This window comes from Mercurialis annua, linkage group LG2 (assembly GCF_937616625.2).
Source record: "Mercurialis annua linkage group LG2, ddMerAnnu1.2, whole genome shotgun sequence".
Lineage (NCBI taxonomy): Eukaryota > Viridiplantae > Streptophyta > Magnoliopsida > Malpighiales > Euphorbiaceae > Mercurialis > Mercurialis annua.
The window spans coordinates 41,324,958-41,350,656 of NC_065571.1; the positions used below are offsets into that span (position 1 = coordinate 41,324,958).

General features: G+C 33.5%; 3 protein-coding genes across 4 annotated transcripts; all 3 read right to left on the minus strand.

The window, feature by feature from the left end:
- Window positions 1-1,340: 1,340 nt before the first annotated feature.
- Window positions 1,341-7,615, minus strand: LOC126669851 (uncharacterized). The gene is made up of 4 exons (XM_050363419.2): window positions 7,022-7,615; window positions 6,078-6,302; window positions 4,603-4,986; window positions 1,341-2,233 (listed from the first exon to the last, which is right to left on the minus strand). Exons 1-4 carry the CDS (start codon window positions 7,505-7,507, stop codon window positions 1,766-1,768), a joined length of 1,563 nt encoding a protein of 520 aa, XP_050219376.1. The 5' UTR covers window positions 7,508-7,615; the 3' UTR covers window positions 1,341-1,765.
- A 5,292-nt stretch (window positions 7,616-12,907) lies between these two features.
- On the minus strand, window positions 12,908-19,044 carry LOC126666907 (protein NRT1/ PTR FAMILY 7.1). Of its 2 annotated transcripts, none has more exons than XM_050359813.2 (6): window positions 18,727-19,044; window positions 16,697-16,756; window positions 15,469-15,613; window positions 15,177-15,394; window positions 14,405-14,964; window positions 12,908-13,961 (listed from the first exon to the last, which is right to left on the minus strand). In XM_050359813.2, the coding sequence occupies exons 2-6, from the start codon at window positions 16,742-16,744 to the stop codon at window positions 13,118-13,120; spliced, it is 1,815 nt and encodes a 604-aa protein (XP_050215770.1). In that variant the 5' UTR covers window positions 16,745-16,756; window positions 18,727-19,044; the 3' UTR covers window positions 12,908-13,117. The 2 variants fall into 2 exon arrangements, with proteins under 2 accessions (XP_050215770.1, XP_050215771.1); XM_050359814.2 differs by lacking the exon at window positions 18,727-19,044 and adding an exon at window positions 17,088-17,138.
- An 880-nt stretch (window positions 19,045-19,924) lies between these two features.
- Window positions 19,925-23,128, minus strand: LOC126670727 (non-structural maintenance of chromosomes element 4 homolog A-like). Its single transcript, XM_050364544.2, has 7 exons — window positions 22,707-23,128; window positions 22,539-22,619; window positions 21,704-21,965; window positions 21,511-21,604; window positions 20,723-20,939; window positions 20,539-20,630; window positions 19,925-20,362 (listed from the first exon to the last, which is right to left on the minus strand). The coding sequence occupies exons 1-7, from the start codon at window positions 22,936-22,938 to the stop codon at window positions 20,126-20,128; spliced, it is 1,215 nt and encodes a 404-aa protein (XP_050220501.1). The 5' UTR covers window positions 22,939-23,128; the 3' UTR covers window positions 19,925-20,125.
- Between the last annotated feature and the right edge of the window lie 2,571 nt (window positions 23,129-25,699).

Sequence of the window (25,699 nt, forward strand, 5' to 3'; positions counted from 1 at the left end):
AAAGAAGTTTTACATAACTAATCAGTATTTAAAGGATCCTTTCAAAAATAAGTTATCTTTAAATCATTTATTAAATATATTTACTTTTATTTCTAACCTTCATTTTTTTTATCTCTATAAATTCTTCCGCATTGCCATCGCCATCATCATCATCCATCGGTCATTATTATTGTTGTTGGCGTTATTGTTGTCTTTGACGTCTACGTTGTTGTTCTTTACTTCTTCTTAAATTTAAGATCCGCTTTTTATCATCATTGTCTTCGTTCGTCACTTTCATCATCGTTCATCATTGGTGTTCATCTTCTACGTTGTTTTCTTCTAACTTGAATTCGAATTATTTTTAATAATTTCTTAAGTTTCTAGAGTTATAATGTGTTACTTATGTATTTTTATTAAGTTGTGTTGTGTTTTTGAATTATTTTAATTCTACACCACGACTTATTGATGATGGTTGATTTCTGGATTTTAATAAAATTTTACGCATGTTGATCTTTAAATGACGTTTTATTGGTTTTGTTAATTTGTATTGAGACAGAATACTGTACGAACTTTGGTTAATCTTAGATGGATCTAAGAAGAAGATATTGTATTTAGAAAAAAAAAGTTAAAAATTAAATATTGAACACATCATGATTCATGAGCGCAAAAAACTATTAACTAGAGAAAACAAAGAAAAAAGATGGAAAAATAAAAATTAGCATAAAAAAATTGCATAAAATGTAAAGACTTTAAAAGTTGTAAGAAATATATTATAAAATCATAGTATATTTCTTCAATTAAAAAGGGCCTCTTATAAAAAAAATTGTCAAACAATCTACAAAAATACACTCATTTTTTTTGTAAAATACACTTGTTTTCCGCTTTTTCTTTTTATAAAATTACATTTTTCCTAAATCGTTGGTAAGCTTTTGGTCAGTTTTTGACGATTTTTCGGTAGATATCAAAAAAGCATTTTTATAAAAAGAAGCAAAAGAATATAATATATATATATATATAGTGTAGTTTTCCCAATTGAAAAATTAAATTTTAAAAGCAAACCAAATTAAATTTATAAAAAAAATAGAAGTTTCAAACCAAACATAAATAATTGATTTGGTTCAAATTAATTTAAACTAAAATTTAAATGGAACAATCTTTTCAAAAAACAATTATAAGGAACAACCAAATCATGTTAAACTTTTCGTTTCGGTAAGGTTTTCTGATTTCATTCTGTTTTCGCACCCCCTCAATCCTGATCAGTTTCATTGACAGAATGTATTCAGTTCGAAAGATGATCCAAAAGCCTATGAAAATAGAAAAAACAAACATCAGATCTCAGATCTCAGATCTCAGATGCTCTCTCAGACAATCTTAAGAGTTCATATAAAAATAATCCAATTTTTCAAGATTCACAGGCCTTCCAACAATAACTTTGGATGGTTAAACTGAAACCACGAATACACAATTACCCAACTGTTTGAAGAGGGTAATACTATGTTTCTGTTAATAGTACTTATCGGTTTTATCCTCGCCATTTCAACCAAGTAATGACATCGTTTTGCAACTGGAATCCTGCTGCCTCTTGTGCATTTTACCAATTACGGAACACATTAACCCCAGTTAACGTCCGATTAACCCTTAAACAAAATTTAACTCACCTGCTCAATCCTGCAAATAGCATCAGGTTGAAAAACTTGACCGTCTCTCAAATGCTGTTTTCTTCAAATGACGGAGGCAAACAGGGAAACAAAAGCAAAGCTTGGAGTCTAAATAAACAAGTTGGCAGCTAGCTAGCTCGAAAATCAAGGAAAAGGCGCAATTTCTGGAGGAGCAGCTCATTGTTTCCAAAAAGAGGTTTCCCACTAATAAGCCAATCCTTATGAAGATGGCCAGCTTTCTCACTTGCAAGCATTTCATCATGGAAAGCTGACACGATAGAGTAAATTGAGGTCTTCAGCACATCGGCTATGGCATACGCTTTTGAGTACAATGGCCCACTTATCTTTTTAACCACCACAATCTCCCGCCTAACTGTGTTCGGAGTAGCCCATTTAATGCCCCCTGGCCCCATCAACTGATGAGAGGTCTGCAAGTTAGTCTTTTTGCCCATGAGTGCTTCAGCAGCAAGAAGGCAAGATAAAAGTGTAGAGATAACAGCAGCATTGCTACCAGACAGTTGAGCGACTCCAAACCTGTCTTCCGTGTGTGAGCGGACTGTTAAGAACGCCGCCGTCCTTGCACACCATGCAAATTGCTGCACAAATTGGCAACCATTATTAAATAGGCAAACCACTTTATCTATCTTCGAGTACCAATTCATATTAGATTCTTTTATTTTATGAGAGAATTTCTTTTATCGGTAAGCTACTCAAAAACTGTTTGATAATCCCATAATTACTCTCCACAACACGCAGAAAACATCCAGGATTAAAGAGCAAAAAAGAATAACTTAAATATCGATTTCTCCCCTCAACTTATAAGTGATGGGGTTATCAAAAAAATTACAGGTGATGGGCAATTTTCGAAAAATAATTCTTTTATCAATCAGTCCCTTTAACTTGTAATTTTTTTTTATAAATTACATCATAATTGATCAGTTAATCGATTTTTTTTAATCAATTAGCCCTCTAGAATTATTTTCTAAACTGACATGTTTAATATAATTGATAAAAATGACAGGTTCAAGAGACAAATTGACAAAAAAATTAACTTTGGAGTTAATTTCCCATTGCGTGCAAGTTTAAGTGGCAAATTGATATGGTAAAGAATAAATTATGTACAAAAGTTGTTTGTACTCTGTTAGTCACAGAGCTGATACTAGCTTTTTAGCATATATCGGTATCATTAGAGGAGTGTATGATACAAGAAACATAAGGCTTATTGAATCCTACGCATAACCATATAAATAGAGCAAGTACCAATTTTGTTGCAGTAATATTTCGAAACATTGTGCAGGCAAACACAGACCATAGCATAGACAAAACAGAAGTGTTGGGCCTTAAAGTTGAGCATTAAAAAAGTCTAAGGAGAGGAGCTGAAACAACTGCTAGAATTGACTGGTGCTCAATAAAAATTCACACCAGATAAACTATATGTTGATAAATCATTAGCCATTTAAAAAATGTACACCCTGAGTATAAGCAATCATAAAAAGGAAGACCAAGCAAGAGACAGTAAACAGACCAAGGAATCAGGTATTTGTAATTTCATAAATTAGATAATCTCAAAATTCATACAAGGATAGGGAATTACAGATGAAAACAAATAATGGAGACACGCCAGTAAGGTTTTTCAAGGACAACAAGGTGTGAAATATAATTACATTCATAGGATTTAAAGTTTTACTCGATTTCTTTAAAGAAGCTGCTGATATTTGCTCAGCTTGCACAATTTTTTTCAAATTTTCAGTATCTTTGTAAGGAAGATAAAACAGCACGCATGCAGGCATCATAAATATTCCTTTATGTTGGAATACAGACCAGTAAACATCATTGATATGTCCTTAGTAGTTTCTGGAATTTCTGGCTACTTAATTCATATAATAGGGAAATTTAAATAATAATATAGATATTTTCCTCTTTACAGATTTTTCGTTGTTTGGACTTATCAATTCTTATCAGGGAGCGAGAGGAAGAGAGCTTTATCACATCTTTATGGTTACTAGTTTACCAGTGACACAGCTAATGTTATTGTTCACAGCTAGCACTTGCTAACAACCAAATCAACAGGAACAAAATGCTTTAGGTGTGCAAGATAGTGATTAATATGCCAATTAAACCAGTACCACTGCAGCCATACAGCCTTCCTCTTCAACGTCTAATCCGATTACATCAATTGACTTTGACTCTATCATCTATGTAGCCAACAACTTCCAGCATTCAGCATGTCATTCAAACAAATCCCCTTGCTATCATACAGCCTTTCCCATTCTTTTTAGTATCAACTTACATCAAATGGCCCTAATTTCACATTTTCTAAGAATTTCCAGCATCATGTTCCATTTTCTTTATTTGTCAAACCGCCAACAAATTCAAACTAATATAATCTCTAAACACTAATCCAGCTTTCTATCCTAAAAACACATATGGTAGGTTCTATCAACCAGTCAACTTTTTTGTCTAGCATTAAGTCCATAAAACTGCTGCCATATCTCTGCATTTACAAGTGTTTGTTTATTCATTGAAGGGATTGTATAAGAATATTTCATTACATGTTTGCTCCGACACATACTCTTTGATGTGAAATCTGTAGTTTCACAATTGTTTACCATTGAGAAAGGCAGACCCAATATCACTCAAAAAGAAAATGGTAGGCTTAATAGTCCTTTTGCTAGACGTTTGTTATTTTCTAATTCAATTATTCAACTTTTGTTAACTTTGAGGGGGAAAAAACTATCATAGACACGTTTGATCAGACATCCATGCATCAAGCCAGCAGACAAATGTGCTTTAGATTCTTATTTCTATAGATTCTCAACTTGCATATTAAAGCACCTAAGAAACTGAGAACATCTAACCTAATGATTTGTTCAGAAAACAAAAACACGGAATGAACTCAGCATTCAAATAACTCAAACAATTCCAATCAAACTGACCGACATAATAAACAATTACTTTTCCATACCTGGAAGTTGTTCAGCGGTTCATAACATTTTGGATCTAGTTGCAAATCATTTTGTGGCTGCAACTGATTCAATTGTTGGTAGGCCTTGTCAACAGATTGGCTTTCAAAGCCTTCAGCCACAGTAGACGCAAGATGCTCTAGAGGTTGCAAGCATACAGCTACCACTCTCTTGTAAGTCTCACCAGTTTCTTCAAAAAATGCAGCTCGCCTCCAAGTATCAACATTGTTCTCACAAACCATACAAAGATCAAGATATGCAAGATACTGTGGAAGAGAACCAGGGGTGCTCTCTTCCAAAGCTGCAAGGAGAGGCTCGCTAGGGTTTGTTTCTGCTGCTGCTGACCATTTTGGTGGTGCAAATACAAACCTTTTTGTATGTAACACCTTCATCACAAAATCAAGATGTCAAGACTTTAAACAAAGGAAAGTTGTTTGAGAGTGCAGATAACTACTACTGATGATGACTAAAAGAGCCAACTTAATATATTCATTTGCATTTAAAACACTTCTCACCCCGAGAAATAAAGAAGTGATGAACAACATTGTTAAGTTTGATGGAATATAACCTATAAGATGGTGGACGAAAAGGAACCAGGTAAACACCTGTAATTCTCTGGCCTCACAAGGGGAAACAGAGATGCCAAATATGAGATATACATATACCTTACACTGAGATGAATGTATTAATCCAAAGTCAAAAAAAAAATCAATAATAGAAGGGAAATGTATTTGGTGCCCATTTAGTTCTATGTTAGAATAAAAACCTTCTAGCTTCATATTTTAATTTGAAAGACTGATTCGTTCTACTACTATTTGGCATAATTATTGTGACTAACTCTAACCAATGTAACCTCATTACAGTCTTGTCTTACGTTGCTCAACTTGGTACACTACTGCAAGAAATATTTTCCTATTGTGTAACTTGTGTTCTGCATAAAATCTTGGGAACTTATAAAAAACTTGTACTAGGTGCTATCATCTGTTTCTTTGCTTCTTCAAGTAAATTATAAACTGAACCAAACATGGCCTGATGATTACTCTCTAGTTTTATCATCGTTGATCAAATTCAAACACGGACAATGAAGGGGTTTTCCACATAAATCACTAAGCTCTTATTCTTAAAAATTGTTTCTTGATGCCCTTTCCATTCTTTCACATGCATGAAGCAATACAAAATAAAAATACAGTCAAAAACATTTAGTAGCTTTTTTATGTAAGCTATCTTCTGAAGATGAGAATATTCTTTACATATCCCTTTCTCTTTAAGAAAAGCCTAAACTACAAAATACTAGGTACTTTAAGATATTTTGTCACCCAGTATACTTGACTTGCAGAAGGGAAGAGTAACAAACAGACAATAGATGGCATAACTTGCAAATAATTTAGGTTGATTACATGAGAGTTTTTCGTTAATAACTATCACAATAATGTGCATAAAATAACTAGATATAACAAGATATGATTCAAGAACCAACCTGATGTAAATGGTGACTCAATTCCCAGCAAATAAACATAGAAAAACTTCCAGAAAATAGGATAATTTGTTCAGTAATAAACTTTCTCAGTGTCACATAACTGTTAAAATGATTTGGAAGAAACGCAAGCAGCACTGATGAACATAGGTACACTGAGCTTGAAAGCTTAAAAGCTTGTTTAACAGCCAACGGAAGCTTCATCTTAAAACTGTAGAAAGGGGGCCGCTGTTGATAAAAAAGACAAAAAATCGGCCAGTGGTTAGTCTATTAATGAAGATAAAATAGTATAACTAAATCAGAAGTAGCCAGCCATGACAAGGAAAATAATTATAGCTTGAAATTTTAAAACAAACAGAATGAATAGTCATAGAAAACGATTGCAATAGCTATAATTCTAAGTTCGACAACAGACATTGGACTCAATAGAACATATAAATTGTTGTAGCTATAATTTGAAGTCAATAAAAGGTTTTGAGAAACAGGCAGAAAGCAGCAGCTCATATCAAATGATTTATCATGGAAAAGGGACCGAGAAGTCAGCCAACCAACCACTCATCTCTCCTATATAATGCCATACTAGTTATTCAAATTACACAAACTTCAAAAGATAAAATAAATCATACAGCATAAAATCTCAATTAAAAGCACAGTCCACGTGAGAGAATCCTAGGGCTGACAATTATTTCAATGTTAAGCTCATTTCTCCAGTTATGCAATGAAAACAATTAAACCATTTGCTAATGTACTAAATAACAGCTACTCTAGTTTCAAAAATACTAACAGCAATTCATTTTTCGCATTTACTTATAATTCAACTCCAACATTTTTCATCAATAACTAAACTTTAAAAACACAACCAATGATCAATGTAACCCTAAATGATGAATTCACACCGTACTAAACAGATAGAAAAATAGCGCAAGATTTCATAAAAACAAACCAACCTGAATAATAGGGAACTCCAAGACCCAACGGTGGAAGTAAACATAAAGCAAACCATAAACAAACCCAAACCCAAAACCCCGAAAGTCACAAAACCCAGAAGCGCAAACAAGCGACAAGAACCCGGAAAAAGACGCCGCCAGAAGGAAGAGAATGAGGCGCAGAGAGAGGTAGAATCGGCGGCGGAAGTCAAGAGAGGAGAAGGAGTCGCCGGAGACGAAAAGGAAGCGGATGAAAGCGTAGGAAAGCTGGAGAGGGGAGAGAGGGGAGCAGTGTTTGGGGGAGGAGAGGAAGGAGAGGGAGAGTGAGAAAATGAATTGGGAGAATTGAAAAGCTAGGAAAGTTAGAAGGGAGAGGAGGAAGGGTTGGGTTGGGATTGTGAGGAGTTTGAAGAGGAGGAAGATGGAGGAGGAGGTGATGGATTGCCAGATTAGGAACGCTATGAATCTGTTGTGGATCAGGAGCTGGGGTGGTGTTGGTGAAGACATTCTGTGGGTTTTTTGAGGGAGGAAGAAGAGAAGGGTTTTAGAAGCGGGAATTATGATGATGACTCGGAATCGGACAAGAGTCAAAAGAACAAGACGACGTCTCCGGGCCTGGGTTTTAAATGGGAAAACGTTGTGAGCTAGTTCAAAGATATGATGGGCCCTTTTTGCAACCAAATTTGAGAACTCAAAAAGTCAAAAGTTTACGTTAGTGAGTCAGAAATTATTTTTATACAAAAATCTCCTTTTTCTAAAACTCTATTTGCATCTATACCTCATTTTAAGGCTTATTTTCATCCGTCGTTCTTGTTTTGAGCTTTTTATCACTGATGTCCCTAAACTTCATTTTCAGCCTATAAACCTCCTGGACTTTGATTTTCCGATCACAAAAGTCTTTTTGTCCAAAATATGATTAAATTACTCCTAAAAATGTGTAATTACAAAAATAAAAATCTAACCCAATCGAATCAAATCAAAAACTACTTAATTAAACTTAAAATCACCTAATTAAATTTATAATTATCTAACCAAACCTAAAATCATCATTTTTATTAATATAAAATTAAAATTTAATACCCTCCGCTCCACCGCTGCCACTCCGGCCACCGCAGCTCCCTCCCTTCCTCTTTCAATCTGACTTTGTTTTTCTCCATGGCCGGACTCCATGGCTGGAAAATTCTAGCCATGGAGAAAAACAGAGATGGGGAAGAACAAATCGTTCTTTCCCATGTGCGGAAGAAAATCTATTCTTCCTCACATGGGAAAGAATGATTGTTCTTCTCCATTTTGGAGAAGATCAGGCAAGCAGCTCCACCCGGAGCGGCGGTAGCTGATGGAGCACCGACGGTGGCGGGCGCTGGGTTGAGGGTGAATAGGTTTTGGTTGGGTTGGTTGGGGTTGTCTTGGTTAGATTTTGATTTTTTTATTAGAGGTAATTTAGTCATTTTTTTGGACAAAAGGACTTTTGTGATCGGAAAATCAAAGTTCATGGGGTTTACAGGCTGAAAATGAAATTTAGAGACGTCAGTGAAAAAAAGCTCAAAAGTCAGGGACGACGGATGAAAATAAGCCCATTTTATTCTAATCCTATTTTATCCGTACTTTCTCTACTCCAACAGCCACAACTCCTACCACATAGTTAATGTATCAGGTCTGTTTATTTATGGCCAGTTTGCTATGGTCCGCCGGTGGCCGAACTTTCAGTGTCGGTAGCTGGATCGCCGATGCGGCTCGCTCCGTCGCTACTCCTCGATGTGGAAATGGTGGAGATCTGAGGTATTTTTTGAATCTGTCCAAGCACGAATTGAAGGCGTAAAACTAGAAAATAATTGATTCTGGCTTAACAACTGATGTAGCAGGGGTGACGGTGGTTGTGGCACTGTTTATTGCAGTATGATGTTGAAGATAAAATCGGTGTTGGCGGCGGCGCTTTTGATAATTTTGCTTTACTCCAAATTCCTTTGTTCCTGTATTTTTATATGTATATACATTAAAAGTAAAATATAATCGGCATGGAGGAAATAGTCTCCATCTAAGATTGGATTATAGAAGTAGAATTAAAAATTGAAGCTCGATGATATCGGCGGTGTGATGTCATTGATTGATTTTTTTGATGGAGGTGATTTGAAAGCTTTTGAGCGTTGATATACCAAGCTTGACCTTCCATTAAATAATAAGTTTAGAATTTGAAGCCACAAATTTTTGGATTATACTTTTCTAGAAGTTAAGGAAAATGCTCCACAGAAGAAGGTGATCTTTAGTACTTTTGAAAATATATGATCATAATTTGATGGAAAATCAAGTATAATTCTATTAGTTTTTTATTAAATTATTTTTGTTGGGAAAGATGGTGGTGACAGTAATGCTCAATTACATAGACAATGGGATCAATGTATATGCTGAATGATAGTTAAGAAATAGAGTAGAAAAAATGTATAATAGTGTTCTATTTTCAAATTAAAGGAAAAGCATATAAAAATATAACCATCTATCTTGCCATCTTAGTTCCATTCATGTTATGTTTGACGCTATATTATAGTTTACTTATTTGATTTGACGCTATATTATAATTTATTTATTTATTTGATTTAACCATCTATTTTGCCATCCAATAACCAAACTGAATCAAAATCAGTTTGGTTTGACGCTATATTATAATTTATTTATTTATTTTATAATATAAAAAATTATATGCACGTATAAAGCACATTAAACAAAAAGTCAGTCAAACCAACTAGTTCAATTCAATTTAATAATAACTCACATTTCTATAAAGTCAATTCAATTAAAAAAAAAACTATTTTAATTTGGTGAACCTGATGTGAACTTGATATGATCTTATATCAACTGAACTATCATAATTCGATTTTAATAAAATTTATCTTGTTGCTCTTTACAGCCTTCAATGACATTTTTTAGGAAAACGCGAAGTAATATTAATCAAAGCTGATTGATCGGCTATTACATAGCGAATAATATCTGGTGGGACATTTCCCATTCATCCAGACTAGCTATTGCTCTAAGCATGAGCTCTCTTTGCAAGCATATGAGCAACTGCATTATTTTGTCTAGGAACAAAAACAAAACCAACACAGCTACTGTTTTGGAGAACGTCGAAACAATCCTGAGCAGTAAGACCAACATCATTACCAAGCCAACTGTCGTTGTTGAAACTATCCACTATGACTTTTGAATCAGAATTGATAACAAAAGGAGTAAGATTTGTTTCGGTAGCTAAATTAATGTCATCTCTAATAGCAAGAGCTTCTCTCGTACACACCTGCATCTGACCCTCATACCTCATGCACTCTACTGCTAAGACCTCTCCTCGCCAATCTCTAATGACCACACCAGTACTAAATTGGTTGCCTGTGAAGCTTGCATCCACATTCACATCAAACACTCCTCTTCTCGGTGGCACCCATCTTCTATCCAAGTCCAAAGCTTGAACTCTATCAACACCATAATTTGAACCCTTCTGGTTAACCTTCGCAACTCTGAAATCATCAAGGTAGGACATGGCCCATTGTACTAGCTTTACCTTAGATTTTTCCTCTCCTTCAAACAATCTAACATTTCTATTATGCCAAATTAACCACAACAGAGTCCCAAAAATAGCAAAATCTTTTTTTTTTCAACTCAGTATACGCATGAATCACCAAGTCCTGCAACTTCCAATTAATCTCAGGTTTCAACATCACAACCACAAGACGACAAGAAACATCTAAACGCATACATCTTCTCTAAAGATTTAGTCTGACTGAGATCCAGTTATGAAAACCCTTTCAGAGAAAAATCTTAATCTTAGCTGGAATCGCCATTTTCCAAAAATACTTCCACCATCTCAAGGACACTGAAGGATCTGACTGGGATGCATCATTTTTAATATTCATCGCGAGGTGATAGCCACTCCTCACCGTATAGACACCCTTTTGCGTCGTAGTGCCACCTCAGGGCATCTTCTTGTCCAGTACGGGCCAACGAAATACTCAAGATATTCCAGCCTCCGAAGGAGAAAAGGAGGCGTTGATTAGGCCAACATTCCAGCTGCCCTGCACATTCATAAGAGAATAGACAGTAATATTATCATCAAACACAGGTCTGCTATGGTTTGCGACCAAAAATGTTGCGACGGACTACGTCTGCCATTATTCCGTCGCAAACTGTGTTTTGCGACGAAATTTGGGGCATTAGCGATGGAAAAGTCCGTCGTTAATGCCCTGTTTTCTAGTAGTGTTTGATGTTAGTCAATGGAGTTAGAGCATTCCCAATGGACTCTCTAAAATTGTCAAACTCTTTAAATTAAAGAGTTTGACAATAAATTAGGAATCTAATGGACTCTCTATTCTTTATATTTAGAGTAGAGAGTGAAAATGGCTCTCCACATGTAGAGAGCCATTTTCACTCTCTACTTCATTTTTCAAATAGTAAAATTTTAAATTTTAAAAAATAAGGTGGTTATTTTTACTTTTAAATATTATATTTTTACTTTTAGTCAAAAAAATTGAATAAATAAATAAATAAAAAATTAATTAAATAAAAATTATTTTATTAATATTTAATATTTTATTAATATTTTATATGAAAACAAAATAAAATAAAAAATTTAATATTAGAGAGGCAATTAATTTAATATTATTATTATTTAATACTTTTATTTTATTATTAAAATTATATACAATAAAACTGATATTAAGGAGTCCATTGGAGTACAATTTTAAATATCACTCTTTATCTTTAAGATGCTCTTTATTTTACAAAAGATGCTCTTTATTTTAAAGAATACCATTGGGGATGCTCTTAAAGGATTTAGGGGTATATTAATTTTCAAACATGAGGGGCGAAATCATTGACAGAAATAAAAGTGAGGGACAGAGGAAAACAAAAGTGGTGGATTATAACTCAGTTGAATAACACCAAAAATTGATGGAATGACTAAATCGTTGACAGAAACAAAAGTGAAGAATCGTATCGTTTAATTTTCAAATAAAGGTGTGAATTATGACAATGTGGGATTATAGTAATTTGCTCTTAAAAAAATACTAAATAGCCTTAAAATTTTCAGAAATGCTAAATTGTCAAATTATTTTTACTAAGAACTTTTTTTATATTTTATACATTTTCAAATAAAAAATAGCACGTACTACATCAGTGTCAATGTTGTGTTAGTACGTTAGTCATGTCAGAAGTGTCTGTGCATCAGCACACCAGCTTCTTCAGCTCGTCAGTTATTAGTGGCAGTTAGTATATCCATTAAGATACATCTCTGATATAGTTCATGTATTTTTTTCAGCTATATATTTAATTTTTGAGATGTGTATAAGATGTTTTTAAATGTATCTAAAATTGTTCATGAAATCTGATTTTTTATGTGAAATAATCAAATTGTAAATGTATTTTAGTTTTAGTCCCTAAAAATGTAAAAAAACCAAAAACAATCCCTAAATTTCTAGTATTTAATTAGTTTTAGGTTATGATTTTTAAGAATTGAAATGTTTTTAAGAGTATTTTTGACATCGTGGCGGTCATATTAACCGATGAGTAACGGTGTCAATATTTTTAGGTTATGGTGGAATTGAAAATAAAAGGTGTGGATTTGAGTATAATCATATCAGGGTGCAAGTGAAGAGGGGCTAAAAGATAAATATTTTTTCAGAACATTAGTTTTTTTTACTAAGGGTGATATTTGTATAAAACTAATAAATATGATGGTTGTTTTGTTTTGCCAAAAAAAGAAATGTATGTATACAGTATTACTTTCAAGAAGGAGAAGAATAAGACACGAAAAACTGTTGTGCAACAAATATAAATACTTCCTCCACTCAAATTTTGATTTTTCTAATTAAAAATAGTCCAATTATCATATCAGAAAACCAACACCACTGACACCACCGGCGATGCCTATAAACACAATTTCTATTTTTAAAATTTCCATTAAGAAATAAACAGAAATATCCAACAAAAAAAAACAGAAAATTTTGGCCCTCAACTAAACAGCCAGATGAACAATGTAATGAAACCCTAGCTAGAAGAAAGCAATCATCCCAGTTAAACCTAAAGGTCATGCTTCCATGGTGTTGCTTATTGAAAACTATGAAACAAAATGGTACATCATCAGGCCACCTCATCAATATCTTCTTCTTCTTCCTTGGTGCCATCATGAAGACTGATAGGTTTATACCAGTTAGCACAAACCAAGTATAGACCAAAATCAGCAGCTGTTAAAGCAGCAATCAAGAAGTAAAATCTGTCCATGTGCCCGTTGTTCAAGTCGGCCGGAATCCACCCGGGATTCTCTCCTTTTGCTGTGACCCCCATTACTATATAAACCATAAAGCTACTCACGTAATTACCCAGAGAAATCGAAGCCATGCACAGCGAACTTCCGAAGCTTTTTATACCGTCCGGTGCTTGCCCGTTAAAGAACTCCAGCTGACCGATATACATGAACACCTCGGACGCGCCCACGAGAGCATACTGAGGAATTTGCCAAAATATGCTCAGGGAACTTACCTTATTCCCTTCACTCACATGTTTGAGTCTGTGAAGTTCGGTTACACCAGCTGCTAGCATTGCTATCATTCCAATTATTAGACCTACTCCCATTCTTTGAAGCTCGGATAATCCTTTAGGATTTCCACTTAGTTTTCCGGCTATCGGAACGAGCACTTTGCGGTAAAGTCCGGTGCAGATGAGGACGCTGAGGATGTCGAAGGTGGACATGCTGGCAGCTGGGAGGTGGAATTTTCCTAACTCGGATTTCATAACATCTCCTTGCTCCACGAAGAGGGAAGCCATTTGGGTGAAGACAACAGAGTAGATTATAGTGCAGATCCAAATGGGTATTAATTTGAGAACACATTTGGCTTCTTCAACTTGAGTTATGGTGCAGAGTCTCCATGGATCATTTTGTCGAGTCATGTCATCTTCTGTTATAGTTGCTGCCTTGTCCATGAACCTGATCATCACCCACACAAATGGTACAATAAGGTTTAATAACACCAACATAATTAGTATTATATATTTTTGCTTTAAGCGTTTTTATTAAAAAAAATTACCAAATTATAAAAAATAATAGAACGGTTATCGATAATAAGTTTCAAAACGATTACCGGACTATAAATTCTTTTATAAAACAAATTATAGAAATAGACAAGGAAAAGTTGTACAAGGTCCATGCAACAAGCCGATAACTGTTTTCTACAAAAATTATATATAGTTTGATAACCGTTTGATAATTATTTACAGTTTGGTACATAACTATTTTGTGAAAACATAATAGTTCAATAACTGTTCTATATTTTTTTTTAAAATTTAGAAACCATTTTCGAGAAAAATTTATAGTTCTGTAACCGCAAAAATATTTAGCCAGACATAATGAAGTAAAAACACAATACTTACATGAACGCATCACTATGATGAATCTTTCTGCTACCTTTGATTGCAGATTCAGAACCTTCTACTTCATACAATTCATGAGCATTAGCCGGATCGACACTCCATTTCCTAGCAACCGCAACGAATACTTGAGCAACTCTGGGTAAAGGATTGCCACATGGTTTTATATAACGATAGCCATGTGTCCCCAACAAGAAAGAGACCAAGGCCATAACTGCAGACGCCAATGATACGAAGAACCCTAAAGTCCATTTGCCTGAATCTTCATAATAAACCAAAATGGTGTTGGAGAATAAGGAACCAGAGTTGAGTGCAAAGTAGAAATAACAGAAGAAAGTTGATTTGGAGTTCTTTTGTTTAGGGTTTGATTCGTCGAATTGGTCCGCACCAAAAGTGGCTATTGTGGGTTGATGACCTCCGTATCCAAAAGCTACTAAGTAGATTGATAAGTAGAAAATGGCTACACCAATGGATGATGTTGGTTGACAGACTTGGACTCCGTCGCCGCATCCTTCCGGTATGATCAGCAAAAACCAAGAACATAGCGATAATAGCAGCAATCCCTGAATCATTATTATGTTCATATTGGTTAGGATAGATATTATGATTAATAAGAAAGGTAGCATGGACACAGATACGGAAAACTTAGACATGGACCCGCGGTGTTATTTTGAGATCTCTATGTAAAATGAAGTTCCGTGTCCAAAATATAAAATGTCTGAAACCTTTTCGAAACAGAACATGTGTCCGTGCTAACTAGGAAAAGAATGATTACCAGGACAAAAATGAGCTGAAAGAGTGCACAAGTCAAGTAACGGCCCCAGTAGGAATCGCTGAGAAAAGCTCCGATGAGGGAGCACATATAAACTGTGCCGGTCCATTTGCTGACATTATTTGCAGCATCAGCATTGTTTTGACCGAGAACTCTTGTTAAGAAGAGCACCAAATTCACACCAACTCCGAAGAATGCTAGTGTAGCCAGCCCTTGATTCGCTGCAAAACAATAACACAAACGATCAACCAAGATTTGTTTCCAGTCCGAACTAGATATGAATGGATAGACATACCTAGACAGATGCCAGCGGCTGTCCAGCCTCCTGTGCTCTTCCAGGAGAGGCGATTCTTTTTCTCCAGAGGAGAATTTTGGTGGCCATTGCTGTTTTTAGTGACAGCTACAGCATCTTGTGTAGGGCTAGAACGTTGTTGTATCACCTGTTCATTACAATTATAATAGGGACAATGATAATTGCAATATCAGATAAAATCAGAATGATTACAAATAGTAACATGCATTTTATACCACTTGCCCCAAAAGAAGAAGCAAATTCTGCGGTCAAGAGTAACATCAGCAAATCACAAACCTTGTTTTGCATGTGATTTAATTTATTGGAGATATGGGAATTGACTTTTTTTAGAGGATTTTTGTATCTCCTTTTATTATTTCTTTTATTTATATGTGCATTTAGTTCGAACCGAACTAAATTCAATCTAACCCAACCAATTGCATTTGAATTTTTCATATCAAACCGATTAAAATTTAAATAGTTCAAATTAAACTAAAATGGTCGGTCGGTTTGGTTTTTCTTTTTTATTTGTAGCAAAATTGAACTGAAACTTTTGTTACTTTTAAAATTAAATCAAACTAAAAAATTAATTGTATATAATATCAAACCAAATCGAACCCAATTTTTTGTTAGTTTGATTCGATTATTCGATTTGGTTTAGTTTTAAATGGTCTTAGTTGTTATTATTATTAAGATGTGTACTTAGCTTGAACCCGGATTAAAATTTAAATTTTCTTTTTTCAAAATCAAACCAATTAAAAGTTATGAAAATCAAAAATAGTTCATGCAAATTGAACTAAGCCAATCAGTTTGGTTTGGTTTTTCAATTTGATTTGTAGCAAAACTGAACTAAAATGCATGTTTCTTTTAAATTGAATTCAAACCAAAAAGGTAATTTTTTATATTATCAAACAAAACAAAATCAAGCTGAATTTGTTGATTTGATTTGATTATTCAGTCTTACTTAAAGTTATTTATTTTACTTAGTAGTAGTATTTTCCATAAGAAAAAAAGATACATATCTTAAATATTATAAAAAAATAAAGTTTTAACTAACTATTGAAATGAACATATTCATTATATAGTATTTAAATGAAACATGCTTAAATGTAATTTAAATGACTTATAGGGTGTGGGGAAATCTATCATGTGTCTATATATATATCAACATTCATAAATATTGATCGGAGAGTGTTAACTAACTATTTAAATGAGCATATTATCTAATTACCTGTAGCGCAACCTCGTTGGTGGAGTTGGGCATATCCTCAGCAGCCATTGAATATTTTTTCTGCAAATTAGATTTCAATCATAGTTAGAAACATGATAATTTTTTTTTAAAAGTTTAGCTATCTACATGCAAGCTCATATATGTACACTATGTTGCACGAAAACTATTCGAGCTTTACATTTCGACGTTTTTCTATTACAACGTTTATGTTTTCGTACAATATAGATATATGAGCAAATTCCAAAAGTATGATGCAATTGGAGAAGAAAAAAAAAAGATAAAAACCTATGCACATGGAAGAAGGCTTATGATAATTGGAGGAAAATGGGGAGGTAAAACATTTACAAAATGACTAAATAAACAAAATGGATTGAATTAAAAATGTGATTACCAATTTGTAAGTGAATTAAAAGAGGTTGAAATAAAGAAGAAATAAAAGAGAAAATGATTTGGAAATGAAGAGAAGAGTGGTACAAGTAATCTCAATTTATAGGAAATTAAAGGCATACACATAAAGAGTGTGAGAAAGAGAGTTGTCATTTTCAAACCCTAATTGATCATTGCTAATGAAGAATACATATATAAATTTGGTTATTTCTTCCAAAAAATCATGGTTAGTAAGAAATTATTTTCACTTTGTTTTTTTTCCTACTTTTAGTCCACATATTTGATAATCTCTCCTAAATTTCACTTCTTTGGTTGATAACTTTTCTTCAATTTAAATTAAATTCTGAATAATTTCATCATCATACACAAATAGCAGTCTTCACAGTATTTGGTCAATCTATGTCTATTCATTGATCATGACAAAATTTAGAATAGATAAGATCAAAATTAATTCAGTAAAAAAATTTCTTTTTATACCATGAAAATTACTTTGTGATGTGGGGATATACAAGTAAAAATGGAATTCATATCTAGGAGAAGTAGTGGACAAATACCACAAGAGATGAACTCTAAAAATGTTGCTATTTAAGATTGTTGCCCAATTAATTTGTAACCTATACATCTCAACTACTGAAAAAAGCACTAACTAGGTGTCATCCTACATCAAATTGATGCTAAATTTTAGGGTTAAAAACTTTATAATATGAGTCTTAGTCACAGTTGATTAATTAATAAGAAAACTCTACAAGCTTGTGTTATTGCAATAACTTTAATTTTTTATCTAAATTTTTATTTTTATCTATAATACATATATTTGAATAACAGTTTCAAACAAGACAACAAAAAATTACAGTTGTAATTGTTATAAAAAATTGATGAAAAATTTAGTTCTATATAATTAATGAAACTACAGATATATTGCAGCAGAGGTAAATGAAGCAAATTCAAAATTATTATAATAGATACTATAAGCTAACAGTATTAACACATTTAGCAACATTTTGCCACTGTAATTTATTTTGAATTGTAATTAATTTAGCATATTCTAGTGAAGGTATTAACTGTGAAGTGAGGTTCATTATCAAGAAATTTCCACTGCCATAATTTTAAGGGCAACACCACTAGTATATTGCCATGATTCAGAGGCAAATATTATAGGATTGCATAATTGAATGATACTGACAAATCATTTTGTTACATTAATTATGTAGTACTTGATTGATTACTATTAATTCTAATTCATATCTAAGCATTCAATTCCTTTTACTAAAAGCCAAAAATTAGATTTGAATACAATTCATTGTTAATACTTTTCAATTATATTGTCATATTTCAATTTCTTCGACTAAATTCTGAGATATAAAAATAGTCATAAGATGTAGAAAAATTTAGATCAAAATTTGTATTTTTCTTTAAATTTTAAAACGCACCATTAATTTTTCCTACTTTTAAGTACTAGATAAGTATTATGATAATAATAAAAAAAAAAGTATTGATAAGTGAAATCTCTAATCGTAAGGAGTTTGAGTGAAATGAAACTGAAATATTACGGAAAATATTATAATGTGAATTAGAAAAAATGGTAATCTAAGAATATTAAATTAAAATATACATTAATGGTTGAAGCATGCATAGATACGTACCGTTTAGGGAGAGTGGTTACTGTAGTGAGCTCCGGCGATGGAGAAGAACACGTATCAGTGATCGGAAAAGATTCCGGTGACGGAGAAGAACGTGTATCAATTCGGCAAACAGGCCGGGAAATGACTAGACTTGCCGGTGGTGAACCAAACTTTTTTGTCATTTACGTTAAAAAAACCAACAAAAAAGATATAAAATGAACCCTTTTCAAATATATACACTTTATAATTAATCTCTATCAATTAAAACAATGAGATTTGAAGAAGAGAATTAGGGTTCATCAAACCCTAATAGCTAGCTAGAATATAATGCAGAAGAAGTGAATATATAACTAGTGAGTTTACAAATAGAGAGCTCTTATTTAAAGATTAATGAGCCTAATTAGTTGTTAACTAATTCCCTACGAATACTCCTCACTATTTTACAACTTTACCGGATCTTTTATCTTGATTTTTAAATTTTCATAAAATCTGTTAAATTTACTGTCATATGGTTTTTAAATTTGGTGAATATTTGTAAAATCTCCTTCTATCTCTCTCTTCTTGACTAAGTACTTTTCATTTGTAAATTCCCATGATTTTCTTGTTTATGTACCACATTCATTGAATATAAAATTTGCCTTCTTTTTTACTTTCTGGTTACTGTAAAACTAATAAATTACCTATTCATCCCTGCTGTAAATTTTAAAAATAATTATATAATATTTTAAATTACAAAATTTAGATATCTTATTTTATTCCAAATTATTTTATTTATCGATAAACTTCTTCACTTCAACTTTCTAATATTTTCTTTTCAAAGCAATTAATTTTATTTTTTGAATTCCTTATTTTAAAAATAATTATTTTATATTTTTAATGTTATTAAATATTAAATAACTGAATACATTTTGAGATAGAGAATTAAAAAAATTGAACTAACATAAATGTTTCAAAATAAATTAAACAAACACTAGGATAATGTGGCACATTTTTAAAAATAAATAGTATAAAAATCAAAATTTTAATTTACTATTTCGAATATACAAAATTAAAAATATATGAAGCTATAAAATTGTTTTATTAATCCAATCCAGTGGGATAGCGCGAATAAATGTAGCCTTAATTAGAAGTTGAATGTGCACTCTGTTTTACTGCTAGTAGTATATTATTTTACCTTGATACACTTTGTAAGTAATCACACTGTTAAAAATAAAAAAAGTAAAAAATCATAAGCGGTAAATTTAAAAAGCATGGGAACTGTTAATAAATTCATAGGTACAAAGAAGAGTCGTTTAAGTTAGAAATCTAAGCTAAGTTACAATGTGCGAAAATAGAAAGAAGTGCACACCAAAACTAAGTAGAACCCAAAGGATGGATTGCCTATACATAATACAAAAATAGATTAACATAAGAAAATCTCTCAGTTGAGCTTTCGTTTACACCGAAGGGAACCAACGCCTTTCGCAGCTCCAATATCAGGAGAGTCTTCTACTATAGAATCTTCTTGTAAAACAAGACCTCGATGCCTAGACAATTTCCTGATAGGTGTCCTGTTCACATTTCCTTGGTGTACGCTAGCTTCTCGTTCTGACTCAGAAACAACACTTTTCCGATCTGGCATTAGCTCATTGCCATCCTGTACTACGTCCGTCATTACCTAAAATTCAAGTATTAGCACACACAAGTCTCAAAAAAAGTGGATTACATAAGGATGATTTCATATAGAGTTTAGCCATTTCGCAAACCCATACCACAAAAAAAAATGTTGATCTGTTTGAATCTAAAATGCTAACACTATCTGTTGAGTTAACTTTAAACAAGTATATTTTATACCTTCCAATCCCTGAAATCGAATCTGAATACAAAATGCCTGTATGCAACCTCCCCTGACATCACAGAACTGGCAGCAGGAGCATTCCTAGGAGCTGAGGAGCAAAATATGGAGATCAGCCGAGATGTACACACGTACAGTACGCACTATATGGAAATAAGTACATGATCATAAAGTATGTCTTACAGACAAAGTGATGGCCGCTTCCATCTACAGAAATTTCAACCCTCCCATCTTTGACTAAAAAGGACAGTGCAAACAAATTCTCTACAGTCTGTGCAAAAGACCTTCTATTCAAGATCAAATTTTCAAGTCTAACACGTTTGTTCCTTCTTAAGATCTCAAACATCGTTGACATATTATTATCAGTATCTGTTTTCTTTTCTGCCTCAGTCTCTTCAATCTAGAGTACACAAAACATGACATTTGTATCAGTACAAACTTGGAAGGACACATTGATATCCCATAGCAGAACCACTTAGATGTATTTAACATTCGATTGTAATTAAGCAACTTAAATCAGACAACATAAAACTCTCCATGACACATTTTTAAATCACAGCTCACAAACAAGAGATAAAATTTACGTGATTTTAAAGGAAACATATGCACAATTGAAATACAAATGCATGCACATTGTTTCAAGTACTGGGAAAAACAAGTTAATGCTCCATAGTCTAACTAGCTAGATAAGTTACTTAAGAGAATCGCTTAGAGAAATAGCTTTCAATATCATACAATTCACAAGTAGGAGTCGATGTATTTATGTTTTATTCATTTTCAAGATTAAAATAAAAGAAATGACTGTCGAGCAAATAGCATGAAAGTCTATCAATTCAATTGATATTGCTAATTTGCTAGCATGCACGAAGCAGACATGATATTTCGTTTATCTTTCTCCAGCTTATTTTCCCTCTAAGGAGGGCATAATTTACACATAAATAAGAATAAACACTGGATATTAGAAACATCACCTCTTCAGGCCGAGATTTTTCAGTTGGCCTAACACGTTTGGTTCTGGGAACCGCAGCCTTTCTTTGCTTAAACTCAGTTTTCATTGGTCCAATCCTTTAGAAAAAACAAAAAAGAATCATCAAAGGAACATAAAACATCAGGGGACAGAATTCGGCAAAACAAAACATCACAACTTTATTTTAAAAAACTCACATTGTGCTAAATCCGTTACATTTCATGAAAATAGGAGAAACAACAAGTCCGATATGTTTCCAGTTGATAGAAGTAGGGACATTACTACTATTCTCCTGACTTCCTAATGTCCTATTGGATTGGCCAAATCCTGCAAGCAAACCAGACACAAAATCTGCTGCAGTAATTCCCTCATTGTGCTGCGATTTAACCGACGTGCCCAATGAGCTAGCAATGCCCAGTAATGCCTCTGCATCTGCAACTTGCTCTCTTGGCCTTTGCACTGTAAAATAACCAGCAATTTCACATTCATTATCAAACTAACACTTTATTCATAAACATCTATTAAAATGCACAAGTATATGCTAGTCATCACTTCTCTTCAAACATTTCGAAAGAAGAAAAGAAAAATCATACTGAAAAATGACAATTGAACTCTATGGACATAAATTCCTCCAAACAAGTCGTACTTTTATTAAAAATAAAGCGTTTTTCAATTGCACATATATAATTTTATTTTTCTTTTTGACAAGAGCACACTCCCCCGACTAGAAGCCCAGGACCTCTATCAAACACCGGGATGTGAACCACCTGCAAGCCCACACGTCGAGCAATTCCGAGCTATAATGGACATCAACCTAGTCCCAACCACTCCATTTAATAAAAAGCGCATAGCCGGGGTTTAAACCCGCGACCATGGTGCCCAGACAGCTGAGTCTTAGACGACTAGACCAAACTCATCAAGCCACAAACATAATTCTTGTTATTAGGTTATACATAATTACTACTAAAATATGACTAAACTTGATGAATAACAACTAAAAAGAAATACCCAAAAAGAGAATTATAGAAATACCATGTTTATGTAAATCTTCAACCTCCTTAAAAATAGAAGCAAATTTATCCGAGTCAGTTTTCGTCAAATCATCTCTCTCATCTGCCAAATTAATTTAATAATCAGAAACAAAATCAAACTTTCATAAACCAAAAGAAAAAAAGGTAAAATAATAATAATAATAATAACCATTGATTTTGTTAAACAAAGCATGGTATTTAGACCGAAGGAGCCTCGGATCCGCCGGCGTATCCGTCGGCGTCTCCGTCCTATTCTCTCCCGCTTCTTCTTGCTGGTGCGGCCCACCACCGCCGCGAACTTTACGAGTCAGCCGCTCTCGTTTTACTGCTCTGAGCTCTCTCGCCGTCTCCTCTTCAACTCCATTACTGGGTGGCGGTTCCCTTTTCACAGCTCGGACCATGATTTTATTATCTTTCAAATAGAAATAAAACAGAATTTAAGTTGTTTTTATGTTATCGATGAAGAAGAGGCGCCATTATTTGGGGAAAATTTGATTAGGGATTGTAATTTGGGAGGTTTATTTTCCCGCTCTATTGAAATTCCCAATTTCTCTTGTTCGTAAATGAGCCCTGGCCGGGTTCCGTTTTCAAATTAAAATCCAATCAGAATTAGAAACGAAATTTAAATTCCATATTTAATTTTTGGCAAAAGGCTTACTTTAGCCCCTAAAATCAAACCAAAAGAATAAATAAGCTTTTGAGATTGAAGTTGGCTCAATTATCACCCCGAGGTTGTTCAAAGTGGTTCATATCGCATCAAACGCTAATTTTGTTAGTTTTTTTTCCATCTAGGCACTTAAAAAAGTTCAAAAAGATCCTTAATGTTTAAAATACTTACCAATTTTATATTTATAATTTTTTAAATCATTTTCACCTTTTTCTTCATTTTAATATATAAAATTAAAATATTTATTAAAATAATTAAAACTCAATTAAACACTTTAAAATCTAATTAAACACATCAAAATCGAATTAAACAAATCGAAATTCAATTTAACCAATCAAAATTTAATTTGAACCTAATTAAATCTAATTAAATCAACTAAAATTAAAATTAAAATTTCGTAAAGCACCTCCGATTTTTTCTCTGAATCTATTCCGAAAACACCCAGTATTTTTTATCATTGGTTTTTACCGACCGCGGAAAAACTTTTCTGGCGGTCTTCTCCGGCGGTTCTCCCGTTGATGAACAGCAAGGTGTTCTCCCGTGGGAGAACAGCCCCTGTTCTTGCCATGGAATCTTGTGGGAACAACAAGAATGAGAAGAACAGTGGGACGGAGAAGACCGCAAAGATTTATTTTCGGCGATCGGTAAAAGGGGTAGTTGAAAAAATATTGTTTCTCGTTTCCGATTTTTTTTTGATTTTTTATTTAATTTTTTTTTTGAATTTTTTTTAATCGAAGGTTACAGAGGTGGTATCCGGCGGGTGTGTGGCGGCGGGCGGGTGAATTAGATTGAATTAGGTTTAAATTGAATTTTGATTTTTTGATTGAATTTCAAAGCGTTTAATTAGGTTCAGTGAATGAATCGAATAGAAATAACGAATCAACACCCACAACGAAAAGGAGATTGAATAAGCTAACAATCGATGTACACAATAAGGAATTGATTAGACGAAGAACGAAGTGTTAGAATCGCTTACAGAACTAAGGACGTGAGAGATAACAAGGGAATTAGTATTTCCGAAAGTTTTTAAGTGCCTAGGGTTTATAAAATGAGTGGGGGCTGATATGGATCGAATAAGAGGTCTATTTATAGGCCCCGATAGGAGGCGCGATGCGAGGCGCGTTTGTATTTTTGAAGAAATAAGAAAATTATTTAGAAATTTATTAAAAGGAAAAAAAAGTCCCATCACTCATTCACCAGGCGAACAAACAGCATGGGGCGCATTGTGAGGCGCGATAACGCACCTCAAAATTTGATCCAACGGTCAACTTTTTCTCGTGCACAGCATATCCAAAAATGAGCCCGCTCCGACGGTGCAATTGGGAGATATGAATGTTTTATCAAAACATGTCAGATTCAGAAGGCAAACGAATACATCATCAATTATAATCCGGATACAAATCAAATCGCCATCAAAAACTTACACGACACATGCGACACATACAAGATACAACTCAAACCTCAATCAAAGTGTAAATTTCACGTTAACAATCCGAAATTAAGTCGGAAACACAACGAAACCATGACGGAAAAACACGGGATATTACAATCTCCCCAACTTATATAAATTTTTTACTCGAATTTAACACAACACAACCCACATAAAGCATATTATAGAACTATCTACTGTCCGAACAAAATGCGCGTAGCCAACATAAAAACACATAAATATGACACCCAAAGTAATCAAGGAAAACAATTTTTAACAATTCTACATTACGAACTTTGTCTCGCGGGAAAACTCCTCAACCGAGTAACCTACAAAACTAAAATCATACAACAAGTTAAGCCCTATTGAGTTCCATTTGAAAACATAGTCCGGAAACCTTTTCAAACCATTTGGTAAAACAACTTAAAAAAACAAAATGATACTTAGCTGAGTCAACCAAGACTATATCACGTGTCGGGCGAACCAAGTCTAACCGACCCAAAGAACCCACAATATAAATCAATGTTTGATATCTGAAAATTCATTTGATAAAACAACATGAAGTTTGAAAAGCAACAGAACTCAACATTACTTAACTAGTCAACAATTAACAACACGCACCCAGAGTGTTGGATAAAATCCAAAATAACAAACATGTTAGAAATGGCATCACAAGCCACAACATAGGAACTCCATGCTTAACAACCTAGACACTTGCGGAAGCAAAATCTCAACAGGTTGTTCTTCGAACGATAACTAAAAACCACCACTTTCATAAATCGAACAAGCTTAAAAGTTCACAAAAGCTTTAATGCTAACTTTCACTTAACATAAAAGGATAACGCCCTTTCTAGGTGAAATCAAACGAAGGAATACAAACTCTCCCATATAAAGGTCGATTGAAATACTTAGTATAATCAAGAAAGAACCTCGAATCTTTATCAATTATAACTCTAATCACAATTTCCAACTAGAGAAGGACAACACAAGACGAAACACATCGGAAACATATAGGGTATTACATATTCGCCACACGTCTAGAGAAGGTAACTGATGCGCTGACTGG